Source organism: Panthera leo, chromosome D2 (genome assembly GCF_018350215.1).
Source record: "Panthera leo isolate Ple1 chromosome D2, P.leo_Ple1_pat1.1, whole genome shotgun sequence".
In the NCBI taxonomy this organism is placed as follows: domain Eukaryota; kingdom Metazoa; phylum Chordata; class Mammalia; order Carnivora; family Felidae; genus Panthera; species Panthera leo.
The window spans coordinates 48,948,982-48,964,857 of record NC_056689.1 but is presented as its reverse complement, the minus strand read 5'-3'; the positions used below and the strand labels follow the sequence as shown (position 1 = coordinate 48,964,857).

At 40.2% G+C, this 15,876-nt stretch overlaps 1 protein-coding gene across 3 annotated transcripts in view; it reads left to right on the top strand.

The window, feature by feature from the left end:
• ZNF485 (zinc finger protein 485) overlaps positions 1-15,876 on the top strand; it is a 22,428-nt gene extending 6,552 nt beyond the window's left edge. For 2 of the 3 annotated variants that reach the window (XM_042907652.1, XM_042907651.1), the window contains exons 2-5: positions 5,634-5,720; positions 7,471-7,597; positions 8,322-8,417; positions 14,392-15,876. In XM_042907652.1, the coding sequence (XP_042763586.1) occupies positions 5,688-5,720; positions 7,471-7,597; positions 8,322-8,417; positions 14,392-15,473 (1,338 nt within the window). In that variant the 5' untranslated portion in view covers positions 5,634-5,687 and the 3' untranslated portion in view covers positions 15,474-15,876. Of the gene's footprint in view, positions 1-5,126; positions 5,423-5,633; positions 5,721-7,470; positions 7,598-8,321; positions 8,418-14,391 lie in introns of those variants that run through there. The other variant, XM_042907650.1, reaches the window with a different exon arrangement.

Below are 15,876 nucleotides of genomic sequence, written 5' to 3'. Positions count from 1 at the left end.
CCCTGATTGCAGGGAAACTGGAGGTGGCTAAGTGGAAGAGGGCATCCTATGTGATTGGTTAGGGGAGCATATTTGGCTTTCTCTGGTCCTAAATTGGAAGTGGGGACAAAATTTAGGGATATTGTCAGTTATTAATCAAGGCCTGACTGTTTGGGGATGATTGATACTTTGGCTGCCAGGCTGATTGCTAGAGATGATATTCTGACTTCTTACAAGTCAGCCTACAAGCAGACTGGCTTCCTGGGCTAGTTATCATAGATTATGGGTTGGTTTCCCGAGCTGGTTGCTGCAGATTGTTTTTATATATGGTCTTTCTATTGTCCATGTGTATATTCAATCTCTCAAATTATTATTTATTTTTTAAGTGTAATAATGATACAATGTAAAAAATAAACTAAAATGCCCTTAGGTAAGATATGTACTTGATTATTTATAGATTAAATAGTTCAGTAAAAGGCGAGGAGAGATTGACAGATAAACTAAAACAGGCATGATCTCAATATTTGTGAATCTGGGTTATGGATACTTGGAGGCTATATTATTCCCATGTTGTGCATATTTTGAAATTTCTAGAACAAAAAGTTTTTTTCTGTTGAGAATACTAATAGCACCTACCTCATAGGGTTGCTTTGAGTATTACATGAAATGATTCAAGTAGAAGGTTTAGCATGGTTCTTGGCATGAGTTGAGTCATACCTTACAGTAGGCCCTTGCTGAGCATGTTTCTGGCATTATGTCATTGTTATGTGATACTCAAATGGGATTATGCTACATAGGCTGTTTTAGAAACTGATTTTTTTTTCCACTCACAATATTTCGCCCATGAATCATGAGGGTAAAAGGTACAGCACAGGAAATATAGTCATTGGTATTATAATAGTTGTATGGTGACAGATGGTAGTTACTTGTGGTGAGCATGGCATAATGTGTAGACTTGTTGAATCACTGTGTTGTACACCTGAAATGAATGTAACATTGTGTGTCAACTTTACTTCAATTAAAACAACCCCAGGCCCCCCCCAATTTTGTCAGCATATTTATGTAACATATGTTTATATCCACATTGAAATTTTTAATGGTTGCCTAGTAATCTTTCATTTGGACTTACTATAACTTATTTAACCGCTTCCTATTAATAGTGAGAGTGTTGAAGTTTATCTGAGCCCTGTGCTTCTGAAAAACAGCACAGATTAAGAAATCCCCCAAACTTTTGTTTGGGAGACACTATAGTGTGGCATAAGATAATGATGACATTTGATTTGCTGAAGGAAAGAGTAGACTTTTCTTTTTTTTTCATGTTTATTTATTTTTGAGACAGAGAGAGACAGAGCATGAATGGGGGAGGGTCACAGAGAGGGAGACACAGAGTCAGAAGCAGGCTCCAGGCTCCAAGCTGTCAGCACAGAGCCCGACGTGGGGCTTGAACTCAAGGACCGTGAGATCATGACCTGAGCCGAAGTCAGATGCTTAACTGACTGAGCCACCCAGGCGCCCCAAGAGTAGACTTTTCAATGAAAGGTGTTGAAAAGATTATGCAATCATTTGAGACGAATTTAGATCCTTTCTCTTATAATATATGAACTTTATTAAAAATAAATTAGAGGTATTAAAGGCAAACCATTAAGGAACAAAGCATAAAACACAAAACTAAGCTTTATGGGTTGAATTGTGTCCTCCCCCACACCCTTCATACTTGAAGTCCTAACGCCCAGTACTCCAGAATGTAACCTTATTTGGAAATAGGGTTCTTGTAGATATAATCAAGTTAAGATGAGGTCATTAGGGTGGGCTCTAATCCCATATAACTAGCTATCTTTATAAGAGGAAATACCATATGAAGACAGAGACACACAGGAGTATTCAAGCCACAAAATGCCAAGGATTGACAGCAACCACAGGAAGGTAGGGAGAGTCAAGGAAGGATTTTACCCAAAGTCTCAGAAGGAACCAGCCTCGCTTGATAATGAACTTCTAGCCTTCAGGCTGAGAAAATGAACTCCTACTGCTTAAGTTTGTGGTACTTTGTTACAATAGTCCTAGGAAACTAATATAATTACTATTTAATTTTAAACATCACCCCCCATCACTTCATACCCATTAACAGTCATTCCCCATACCTCCTTCCCTCCATCCACTGGCAACTATTAATATATTTTCTGTCTCTATGAAGTTGCCTTTTTTTGGACATTTTGTAAAAATGGAATCGCATTGTATTTTGTGACTATCTTTTTTTTTTTTTTTAACTTAGTATTATTTTCAAAGTTCATCAATTATGTAGCATATATCACTACTTCATTCCTTTTTGTTGCCACATATCATTCCATTGTTTGGATATACCACACTTTTTATCCATTTGCCAGTTGATGGACATTTGTGCTGTTTCCACTTTTGGCTCTTATGAATAACACTGCTGTGAACACGTGTGTACAAGTTTTTGTGTGGATGTATATTTTCATTTCTCTTTGGTAGGTGTCTAGGAATGGCATCACTGAATGATATGGTAACTCCATATTTAAGGTTTTGAGGAACTGCCAAACTGTTTTCCAAAGTGGCCACACCATTTTATGATCCTACCAACAATGAGGCTTTCCATTTCCCCACATTCTGATGGCTTATATCATTCAAAATTAGAGCCAATATCCTTGCAGTGGACTAAATGGACCAACATTGTATTAGGGTCTTCCAGAGAAATAGAATGATAGTATGTGTATTTAATTAACTAGTTGGCTTATGTGGTTATAGAGGCTGAGAAGACCCATGATCTGCCACTTGCAAGCTGGAGAACTGGGAAAGCTGGCGTTGTAATTCAGTCTATGTCTGAAGGCCCAAGAACCAGTGGAACCAATGGCTGAAGGCCTGAGAAGGGAGGGGGTGGTGTGCTGGAGGAAGTCCCAGGGTCTGAAGGTCTAAGAACCAGAAGCTCTGACGTCTGAGGACAAGAGAAGATGGATGCCTCCGCTCAAGAAGAAAGAGAGAATTCATCCTTCCCCTTTTTGTTCACCTGGGCTCTCAAAGGATGGGATGATGCCTGCCCATTATTAGTAAAGGTGGATCTTCTTCTTCTTTACTCAGTCTGCTGATTCAAATGCTAATCTTTTCTGGAAACGCTATCACAGACACACCAAGAATTAATGTCTTACTGGCTGTCTGTGTGCCCTTTAGCCCAACCAAGTTGACACATATAATTAATCATCACACCCATGTTCTAGCTTTTACCTATGTTTTTAGTGTTCTAAGCACATTGGCCTTTTGCTGTTCCTCAAATAAATGAAGCATATTCTGTAGGGGTTTTGCATCTGCTGTTTTATCTGACTTCCCACAGGTACACTCCTTCTTGTTACCTCATTTCCTTCAGACTTCTGAACATATGATCTCTTATCAAAGGTGCCAATCCTTACAGCTCTATTTTAAATAAGAATCCTCTTCCTACCTCTTTACCCTGATTTTGTTGAATCTCTCTCTTCCTGATGCCCATCTGAATGTAAGATCTTTGAGGGGAGAGACATTGTTTATTTTGTTTACTGCATCAAAGAGAAATTATACTGACACTTACTGAATTGAAAAGAAGGGTTTATTTAAGATTTCATTGCATCGCAATATGGGAGAGAGCTTGAACTTAACTCCCAACACAACAGGGTCAAATGGGGTTTTGTAGCCAACTGATAGGGTGAGGGAGTAAATGGAAAATTTCTAGGAAGAAGTTAGTTAGGTATCAAGGTGGGGGGAGGGCAGAGCAGAATTGGGTTAGGTATCAAGGATGGGGAAAAAGAAGCTTGATTGGATCCAAGGGTGGGGGAATTCTTGATGAACTGGTTTAGTGGGATCCTTTGCTAAAATTGGGCTCATTAGGCCAAAGACAAGGCCTTATTGAGAAGAGGATTGAGAAGACCCCGACCAAAGTTTGGTTAAGGAGGGAGGCCTTGTCAAGTGCTCTGTCCTTAGCATCTAGACTAGTGAGTGGCACTTAGCAGGGCATTGGTTAATCACTATTAATTCAGTGAATAACTGCCCCATTCGGAGAAATAGTCTTTCAAATAAGAAGTCCTAACTGAACAAAAGAGATACATTTTTCCTTCCTAATCTGTCCAATTCCTGGAGTGTATAAGGAGGATTTTTTTTTCTAGAAAATAACACATTTGTATCCAATTATTTTTTTAGTGTTTTATTTATTTTTGAGAGAAAGCACACAAGCAGGGGAGAGGCAGAGAGAGAGGGGACAGAGGATGGGAAGCAGGCTCTGTGCTGACAGCACCAAATCATTGTGGGGTTTGAACTCATGAACCATGAGATCATGACCTGAGCCAAAGTCACACGCTCAACTAGCTGAGCCACCCAGGTGCCCTGAAAAAAAGTTTTATTTTTTATTTATTATTTTTTAAATTAAAAAAAATTTTTTTAATGTTTATTTATTTTTGAGAGAGACAGAGACAGAATGTGAGTGGGTTAGGGGCAGAGAGAGGGAGACACAGAATCTGAAGCAGGCTCCAGGCTCTAAGCTGTCAGCACAGAGCCTGGCACAGGGCTTGAACTCTCCAGCCGTGAGATCATGACCTGAGCCGAAGTCAGATGCTCAACCGACTGAGCCACCCAGGCACCCCCAAAAAACCACAGTTTTAAAAAACGGATCCAATCTTGTTCCATCTTCTATGCTAGCAAATAGAAAAATCTTAGTGTTTTGGGTGTTCTGCTTTTCTAACATGCTTTTTTTTTTTTTTTAACTTGAAATCAAAACAGCATTACTCTGAAACCAATAGGTGAACAAATCAATCATAAATAGCTGCCCCAAAGTAACATAAAATATGCCTTACAGATTTGCATTAGTTTCTAGCATTGGGTACCAATCTTGGCTGCACATCAGAATCACTTGGGAACTTTAAAAGTCCCAGTGCCAGGACTATACCTAGAGCATAAATCCGGAATCTCTGGAGCTGGGACCAAGGCCCCATTACTTTTCAAAGCTCTCCAAAGATGCCAACATAGGCATACGATGGAGACCCTGAGATCTGACTGCATCCGAGACTACATTTCCCAGGGGCTCCGCGGCCGCTTCCGTTTCCGGCCCTGCGGGCCTCCGTGTGAGTAGAGCGAGGTTCCTGCCCGCTCGCGGGTCTCGGAGACCAGTACCGCTTTGGGTGGTCGCAGTTCTTCGGCGCGCGCAGCCTCGTAGGCCAGCACGCCCAGCGCCGTCCTGGAACGGCGGCCGCCAGGCAGGCACTGAGACCCGGTGCGCCCCTCTTTTCCCCAGGGCGGGCCGAGAAAGGAGCCGGTTTACGAGGGGACAGGCAGATGTGGCCGGGGCCCCACCCAGATGAGCCGTACTGTGTTGAATGGCCGCCCCAATCCGGCGCCTGAGAGTTTAAAGGCTTGGCCTGAGGCCCAGAGATCGAGTCACCGACGAGACTTGCCACCCGTTTTGGCGAAGGTGCCTGACTGACAGCCAGAGCTTGGCTTGGAGCTTGCTGCCCGGCCGGACTCCAGGCAGCCAGTCCTGATCTTAACCACCTTCACCTGTCTACCCACCTTTGTGCGGAGTAGGGAGGGCGGAGGACTGGTCGGTTCAGCTTGCAGAGAGCAAGTTCTAGCTAGTTTAGGACATGGAGGGACTTCCTCATATTTCCTTTCTTCTTTCCCAGATTGGCTTATTCAGGATTCTTTGCCCTTGCCTGGGAGAACAGTTCAGGAGACAGATGGCCCCAAGGCTACCAAGAGCCCAGATCCAGGCAAGTTTGGTTTTAACTTTTCCTGAGGAATTGCCACCCTTTCAAAATGAAGTTGGGTTTATGCTTGTCTGGAAGGTGCTCTGCCCTGTGTATGGACCAAATTAGGTTCCCTGAGCCAATCCTGGATAGGTGCAGCGCTGCGGAGAAAGGACCCCTCTCCCCACCGTTGTCCCTTCATGTCCTCTCTACACATTACAGAGTCATTCACTAAATAGATGATTGCTACCCATGCTTTCTAGAGTGCTAGAAACTGAAGAGTACTTTGTAGGTAAGGAATAGCCATTGTCTCAAAGTGAGTTTGCCACCTCGCAGAAGATGAAGGACAGACACATCATACAAGGACAGAGGCTGATAGATATGACACAATGATGGTAATGCTCTCTTGATGTTCAGGGGTCAGAGGAGTCTTCAGGGTGTGTTTAGTTCTTCCTGAAGATTAAGTTTGCATAATTGCAGAAGGTGGGGTGACTAGGGGAAGGCTATAACATGAGTGAAGCCATTATATCTGAACCATGAACACGGGTTCCAGAGAAATTTGGAAACATTTGGGATCTAGAATGCCAGGCTGGAGTTTGCCTGTATGCTGGAGAAAACTGGGTTTTGAAGAATTTTGAGAAGTTGACAGGAAGTAAATTAGCATTTTGAAAGGAAGTAAGACATACTTGACTATTATACAAATTAAGAGTAAAGGAAAATTTTAAAAATTAAAGATGATCCATATTCCTATTGCACTAACAAATCAAATTATTTCATTTGAAACACTTTTGTATAAGTATTTTTTAGGCTTTTAATATGTTTTAATATGTTATGACATATTAATATGTTATGAAATATCTTCCTATTTGCTCTAGTCTCACTATCACTTTTTAAAGCTCCTTTTTATTCTGTAGTCAACCAGCCCTGTGACTTTGAACAAGTTCTTTCAACTCTCTGAGCCTTAGTATCTTTAGCTATAAAATAGATTTACTTTAGAGACCATCATGGCAGACATGCAGAGAGATGGTGTTTATCTTGGGGCTTAGCACTGTGCGTGGTACATACTAAGTTGCTATTGCTGTGAAAGGCAATTGACAAATATATATTATTTCCTAGTAAATTCTAGGATAAATCCACTATCATTTTGCATGCCTTTTGGAGTTTCTATTTATTTGCTGACTGACAAATCCTTGAACACTTCTATGTTCTAGGCAGTATTTTAGGCGAGGGGGACAACAGTGACCCAAGTGGTCCCTAAGCTCCTGGAGCTCACATTATAGATGATAAATCTAGTCCTGCCAAGTAGTGAGAAATCCTGTGAAGAGAGTGAAGTGGGACATGGGATGGAGAGTGGTAGAGGATGGGAGAAAAGCGAAGACCATTCTGAGGAGGTGACATTTAAGCAAAGACCTATGAAGTGAGGAATGAGCAAATGCCAGGCCCAGAGGAGGGAGCATGATAGGCGTGTTGGAAGAATGTGAGGAGGGCAGTGTGGTTGAAATGAGGGGCCATGACCTCCTCTTATTCCTGGCTGGATTTTCCAGCTTCTTTTGATTTTTTGTTCCTGGGTAGCAAGTCTGCTTCCTGAGCTTGTCATTTACTTTCCCCCTTTGTCCTTTTGTTAACCGTGTTCCACTTCCCTCTGCATAAACAAGCTGAAGTATCAGAAGCTGGCCTTGAAGGTGTTGCTCTCCTTTTCTGATGAGGACTTCCTGGTTCCCTGCTTCAGGGTATAAACATTCCTTGGTGAGAAGAATTGGGTTTGACTTTGCAGGGATCACTGACATTTGGGGATGTGGCTGTGGCCTTTACCCAGATTGAATGGAAACACCTGGATGCTGCTCAGCGGGCCCTGTACAAGGATGTGATGCTGGAAAACTATGGGAATCTGGTGTCAGTGGGTAAGGGTGTCTTTTTAATTCAAAATTGATTTCCTGGGCAACTGTGTGTTTTCACAGGGTAAATGATTTGGGGTATTTATTATTTATTTAATATAATTAATTTATTTAAAAAAATTTTTTAAATGTTTTTATTTATTTTTGAGACAGAGAGAGACAGAGCATGAGCAGGGGAGGGGCAGAGAGAGAGGGAGACACAGAATCTGAAGCAGGCTCCAGGCTCCAAGCTGTCAGCACAGAGGCTGATGCGGGGCTCGAACTCACACACCGCGGGATCATGACCTGAGCCGAAGTCGGATGCTCAACCGACTAAGCCACCCAGGCGCCCCTGATTTGGGGTATTTAAATCGTAAATAGGAAGTTTTGTTTGTTTTTAGCATGGACTTAGAGGCTGGAGTTTATGCACAGTCCCATCTCTCAGAAAGTCAGAGCCATACAGAGTTTAAGATGGCAGCTATGTGTGTTGTCTAGCCCAGTTTTCTAAATTTTCCATCTCAGGATTTGTCTGCCACCAACAATAGGAGTTCTCATCCTCAAGGAGGCCTGGTTTTCTAACTGACCTTCCCTCCTACCTTTCTATAACTAGCATGATTTGGACATGATTTGGACATCCTCAAAACACCCTCTAGGCCTGTCTGATGTGGAAACCTTCCTGAGACTGAGGTCTGGGATGACTGCTTGTGCTCATGACCATAGTCACATTCCTTTTGTGTTTTTCTATGAACAGGGCTTCTCTCTTCCAAACCCAAACTAATCACCCAGTTGGAGCAACGGTCCAAGCCATGGATGGAAGTACAGCAAGTTCCATCAGGCACTTGTTCAGGTGAGTGAGGCGGGGCCATTTCAAGCAGCAGCTCAGCACACAGAGTGGTGAGGAGGACTTGTTGGTCACAAGGCTCACCTCAGAGGGCGCGTGTCTGTGCAGCCGCGTGGGGGAACTTGACACCGCTTTCCTCCTCTTAATGTCATCGCTGCATCAGGTGACTTGCCCTTTTTCTCCTCATTCTATCCGTGCCTGTGGAGAGCTGCTCCCTTCTCGAGGGCCTCAGGCCCATGACTTCTCGCGGGCCTCAGGCCCATGACTTCTCGCCTGAAATCCTCAGTCTCTTCATGTGTTTTTTTTCTCCCTCCCTGTTTTCAGGCACTTGTCGGGCTGTACTTTGTTTCTATCTTCTGTCCATTTTCAATTCCTTTCAAATTCTCTCATGGTTAGCTTAATAAATGACTGTATATCCTTTTCTGGTTTTAATATCCATTATCTTTAATCATATAGTGGCAGTGGCAGATTCCAATGTAAGCATAGTTTCCTCACTATCAGATAATTACTATTTTTAGCAAACAAGTTGATGGGCAAGCATTTTCTCCCCTTTTAAAATTTCTCTGTTATGCTTTGCTCTTGGCTCTCATCTTTTTTCTATGTATACTTTGCATAAATTTCTGTAAGTCGCTTTCTTTGCATCATAATTCATTTCAAAGTCTTTAAACATGATGTTTCTCTCGCCTACAACATTTATCTTGCTAGTATTCCTTTTTAAAAAACTCTAATTGTCGGGTCGCCTGGGTGGCTCAGTCGGTTAAGCGTCCGACTTCGGCTCAGGTCATGATCTCGTGGTCCGTGAGTTCAAGCCCCGCGTCGGGCTCTGTGCTGACAGCTCAGAGCCTGGAGCCTGTTTCAGATTCTGTGTCTCCCTCTCTCTCTGACCCTCCCCTGTTCATGCTCTGTCTCAAAAATAAATAAACGTTAAAAAAACAAAACAAAACTCTAATTGTCATTTTGCCTATATCATCTTCAGAGAAACTTTTATAATTATATTTCATGGAAAATACCAGTGATATATATAATTTGTTTAACCTGGGTTTTTTTTTAATGTTTTTTTACTTATTTTGAGAGAGAGAGAGAGGAAGAGGGAACATGTGTGTGTGAGCAGGAGAAGGGCAGAGAGAGAAGGAGAGAGAGAATTCCAAGCAGGCTCCATGCTGCCAGAGCAGAGCCCAACTCAGGGCTTGATCTCATGAACTGTGAAATTATGACCTGAGCCGAAATCAAGAGTTGAGTGCTTAGCTGACTGAGCTACCCAGGTGCCCCTGTTTTGTTTTGTTTTGTTTTGTTTTGTTTTGTTTTTTAATGCTTTTCAGTAATTCTTTTGTTCTTACTATGTTTAACTTTTTTTCTCCTAAAATTTGAAAAGTTTTATTTATTTATTTTGAAAGAGAGAGAAAGCACAAATGGGGGAAAGGCAGAGAGAGAGGGAGAGAGAGAGAATCCCAAGCAGGCTCTGCACCATCATTGAGGAGCCTGATGTGGGGCTCAAATTCACAAACCAGGAGATCATGACCTGAGCTGAAGTTAGTTGCTTAACCGACTGAGCCACCCAGGCACCCCCTTTCCCTCTAAATTTTTGTGTAGATTCCTTATTGAGTAATTCAGTAGTAGTAGTAACTCAGTCTTCCTTATTCTTTGTTCTTTCTGTTTTAATTTTGGTATTTTTTGAAATAAGATGTTTAGAATTTAGATGTAGTAAAAACTAGCAATGTTTCCTTTGATATTTCTTCCATCCATTTAGAAGACTAATAAATCTTTAGACAAAGATTTCACAACCATTCCATGTTTCACAGTTCATCCTCCTTTTCTGCATATTCTACTCTTTTAGTTTTTAGAAATACATATGGTACAAAATTCAGATGGTTCAAATTGTATGCAGTCTTCTTCACATACCTTTGTTTATTTATTTTTTTAAGTTTATTTATTTTTGAGAGAGAGAGAGAGAGAGAGAGAAAGAGAGAGAGAATCCCAAGCAGGCTCCACACTGTCAGCACAGAGCCTAATGTGAGGCTCGATCCTATGATCCTGGGATCATGACCTGAGCCGAAATCAAGAGTCAGATGCTTAACCGACTGAGCCACCCAGGCACTCCCTTCACATACCTTTCTTAATCATCCAGTTCCTCTCCCTGGAGGCATTCTTATATAAATTTCTTGTGGAAATTTCTACATATAATGTGTGCTTTGCAAGAATATACATGTATTCCTTTTTTTTAAAAGCACATGGTAGTACAGTATTGTGTATCTTGCTTTTGTAATATCTTGGAAATCATTTCACATAACTACATCATTTAGAGTGCTGTTTTATTCTTAATGGGTGTACAGTGTTTCATTTTATGGATGTACTGTAACTTATGTTATCAGTTCCCTGTTGATGGACATAATAACTATGAATGATGCAGTGATTATCTTTATACACATCAGTTCTCTCAAGTACAAGTAAATCTATAGGATAAATTCTAGAAGAATTTGTAGGTGAAAGGGTAAGTGTATTTTTAAATTCAGTGAATATTACCAGTATCCATAGAGATTATATACATTTATACTCCTAATGACAATGTATGGATGCCAATCTGATCATACCTTGACAACAGTGTCCTATACTTTTTGATCATTGCCAAACTGATAGTTAAAAACTTTAATTTTATTGTAATTTTAGTTTGCATTTCTCTTATCAGGAGTGTAGTCGAGCATGTGTTTTTTTTTTTTTTTTTTTTTTTTTTTAAATTTTTTTTTTCCAACGTTTTTTATTTATTTTTGGGACAGAGAGAGACAGAGCATGAACGGGGGAGGGGCAGAGAGAGAGAGGGAGACACAGAATCGGAAACAGGCTCCAGGCTCCGAGCCATCAGCCCAGCGCCTGACGCGGGGCTCAGAGCCTGACGCGGGGCTCGAACTCACGGACCGTGAGATCGTGACCTGGCTGAAGTCGGACGCTTAACCGACTGCGCCACCCAGGTGCCCCAAGCATGTGTTTTTTTAAAGTTTGTTTTATATCGACTTGTTTTTGTATTGTCAACAATAATGGTAATGATGGATATGATAGTCTTTTTGTGTCTCTAACAGGATTGTGTCTAGGATTCTCCCATTTAGCTGGTTATTGGGTTGGGAAACCTGAATGTTATTATGTAGTAAGTATTTAATTCACCTCTTTCGGGGCACCTGGGTGGCTCAGTCAGTTAAGCGTGCGACTTCAGCTCAGGTCACGATCTCACAGTTCGTGGGTTCGAGCCCCTTGTGCTGACAGCTCAGAACCTGGATCTCACTTCAGATTCTGTGTCTCCCTCTCTCTCCGCCCCTTGTGCTCTGTCTCTGTCTCTCTTTCTCTCAAAAAATAAAAAATAAACATTAAAAAAATTTAATTCACCTCTTTCATTAAGAAATTATTTATTTTAAAATAAGTACGATGTTGAATTTTATCAAATGCCTCTTGGTTATGATGCAGAGCTCGACCTCATGACCATGAGATCATGACCTGAGCCGAAATCTAGAGTTGGACGCTTAACTGACTGAGCCACCCAAGCACCCCTAAATTAGTATAGTATTTTTAAATTTTTTTTTTTAACGTTTTATTTTATTTTTGAGACAGAGAGAGACAGAGCATGAACGGGGGAGGGTCAGAGAGAGAGGGAGACACAGAATCTGAAACAGGCTCCAGGCTCTGAGCGATCAGCACAGAGCCTGACGCGGGGCTTGAACCCACGGACCGCGAGATCATGACCTGAGCCGAAGTCGGACACTTAACCGACTGAGCCACCCAGGCGCCCCTAGTATAGTATTTTTAAATCGAATACTATGTAACCAACACTCAGGTCAAGGAAAAGAACCTTGGGAATACTACTAAATAACATGCTGATCCCTCCCAATCATTAGCCATGTTCCCCTGCCCTAACCCCTCCCCACCCAGACTAACACTGAAGTTTATTTGGCCATTTTCATTCATTGTCCTTTGTGTAGACCAAGGATTCTTAAAAATTTAGCATTCATCAGAATGCATGCTTAAGTACAATTACTAGGCCCAGCCCTCAGAGTTTTTTATTTACTTGGTTTAGAGTGAACTGAAAATTTTTACCAAGTTCCCAGGTGATGCTGATGCTAATGCTACTGGACTGGGGACCATGCTTTGAAAACATGAAATGAAATGGAGTATTTCATTCATTGTATTGCTATACCATAGCTTATTGCATATATTTGGATGGATATTTGGGATATTTCCAGGTTTTGACTAATATTAGAGATGCTGTGAACAATTTTATGGGTTATCTTTTGGTTCACATGTAGATGCATTTCTTCTGGGCACATACTTAGGAGTGGATTTTCTATTTTATAGGATGTGCATATATTCAACTTTACTACATAATGCCAAATAGTTTTTTAAAGGTTTGTACCATTTATATTTCTACCATCAGTGTGTGAGAGTACTCATTTTTCCATATCCTTACCAGTGCTTGATATTGTCAGTCTTTTGAAGTTAGGCATTCTTTGGGTGTGTTGTGTATCTCATGTGGTTTTAATATCCTTATCCCTGATATCTAATGAGGTTGAGGGCATTTGCAAATGTTTATTGGCCATTATATATCATCTTTCATGAAATATCTATTCAGAGAGCCCTTTGTTGATTACATATGCAGTATCACCCTTCTCTCTGCTTTTCATTATTAATGGGCTTTTGATGAATAGAAGTTTTAATTTTAATGATCTCTAGTTTATCAATCTTGCCCTTTCTTGACAGTGCTTTTTGTGTCCTTTTTAATAAATCTTTCCCCAAGTTCATGAAAACATTCTTCTATGTTAACTTCTAGGAGCTTTATTGTTTGCCTTTTAGATTTATCGTACTTTTGAAACTGATTTTTTGTGCATGGTAAGAGGTAGCATTCATATTTAACTCTCCCAAAAAAGTACCCGTGTTCCTCACTGCTCTGCAAGCTACCTTTGTCATAAAACAGATGTCCATATACTTGCATTTCTCTTCATGTGACTAATTTGCCTCTACCTACCTTTACAATCAGTATCTTGAAATTTTCTCTAGTTTAACCATTATACATTAAATGTATATCCCTTTAAAGGCCATTTGAAGGATCTGGGCTGTTACTCACCAGGCTTCATTTCTTGCATTTTCCTAAAAAAATAAATCTTAGCTCTAGTATCTGATGTATGGAATCATAATAAATATAAATACAAATAATAAAAATATAAATATATATGTATGTGTGTATATATCTATATCTGTATATAAGAAAAATTCATTCAGTAAAAGAATTGATCATTGATTGTTGATTTATCACAAATATGGCTTCATTAGTTTTCTGGCATCTACTTGTCAGCATCATCTTGCATATTTTCTCTTGGGTCTTGTGTGTGTACTTTGTAACAACAACAACAACAAAAAAGTCACAATTTGGTATGTTCTTTTTTAGGTATGTTAAAAACTTAGATTAAAGTCTAGAATCTTTTAGGCCTGAGAACTGTTTTGGTTCCTTAAATGTTTTGTCTGGTTTTTCTCTGAGACATTAAATATTGGTTCTCTGTTAAATTCTCACAATGAAATGTTATCCTTAAGTTCTTGGAGACATTAAAATGTTCTCAGATGTACTACCCTACAGGATTCTGTGCTAGCAATCATGGTTTGCTTTGTGATACTTGGTTTTCTCTCCAAATTTGTGTGTATTCTCACATTCTCATCTATTTTTGGAGGGGCGGGTTCTGTGTTACCTTCCTAACTTGCCAACTTCTTAGATGCTCTTTGCGTTCTTTAAATACAAAGTTTATAATATAACTTCCTGCCATTTCTTTAGACGCCTACTTAACTTTTATCTTTAGTCTTGCCATCTTTTCTTAGCAAGAGTCACAAGTGGGTTGCATTAATTTTACATAACCCTTACTTGTGTAGAAGAGAACATTATTCTTATCCTGTGCAGCTCACACTTTCAGTATTTCAACATAGAGAGTGTTTGAATTAAAAAAATTTTTTTCAGTCCAGGAGTACTGGTTTGAAACAAAGGTGTCCACCCTAAAGCAAAATACCTCTGAAGGATCTGATCTGGGAGAACAAACAAAAATTGACATGATGGAGAGAGGCCTGGACTGGGAGGGCAGAAGTTCCACAGAGAAGACACATTATAAATGTGAGGAATGTGGGAAAGTCTTCAAATACAATTCCTCCTTTATTAGCCACCAGAGAAATCATACTGGTGAGAAACCCCATAAATGTAATGAATGTGGGATAGCCTTTATGAGCAGCTCATCCCTTTTAAATCATCGTAAAATCCACACAGGCAAGCAACCCTATAGATGTATTGAATGTGGGAAATTCCTTAAGAAGCACTCAACATTTGTTAATCATCAGAAAATTCATTCTAGAGAGAAACCTCATAAATGTAATGAATGTGGAAAAGCTTTTGGAAAGAACTCTATCCTTTTACGTCATCAGAGAATTCATACCGGTCAGAAGCCCTACAAATGTAATGACTGTGGGAAAGCCTTTGCTCAGAATGTAGCCCTTACTCGTCATGAGAGAATACATAGTGGAGAGAAGCCTTTTACATGTAAGGAATGTGGGAAAGCTTTTAGGGATAACTCAACTGTGTTGGAACATCTGAAAATCCATACTGGGGAGAAACCATATCAATGTAATGAATGTGGAAAAACCTTTAGGAAGAGCTCAACACTTGTTAGCCATCAAAGAATGCATACCGGAGAGAAACCCTATCACTGTAGTAAGTGTGGAAAATCTTTCAGGTATAGTTCATCCTTTGCTGGACATCAGAAAACTCATAGTGGAAATAAACCCTATCAGTGTAATGACTGTGGGAAAGTCTTTATGAAGAGCTCAACCCTTATTGGACATCAGAGAATTCATACTGGAGAAAAGCCCTATCACTGTAAGAAATGTGGGAAATCCTTCAGACATAGCTCTGGCCTTGTGGAACATCAGAGAATCCATACCGGAGAAAAACCTTATGAATGTAATGCATGTGGGAAGGCTTTTCCTCAGAGTTCAGCCCTTAAACAACATAAGAAAATGCATAACAAAGAAAGAGCCGTCAAATGTAATTAGTGTGGTAAATCAGGCAAAAGTAATTATTCTTTTTGACCGTCAAAGGGGAGACATTCCACAAATCACACACTTAACAAAAATAGTCTGCGTACCTCTATCCTGGAGAACTTCTCACTTGTGAGGATGTTCACTGTAGTATGGTTTGTATTAGTGAAATATTTGAAGAACCTAAATGTTTATCAATATGGAAATAGTTACTATAGAACACTATGTAGCAAGTAAAAAGAATGAAGTAGAGCTCTATAGAGAGCCATAGAAATATCCCCATGATACCTTGTTCCAGTTAAAAAAAAGTAAGTTGCAGAAAATCTACATATTGTGGTCCAATTTACATTTTAAGAAATGAAGCTATTTTGTTTATATGTGTATATCCTATGTATTCAAAAAGATCTAGTAAAATAAA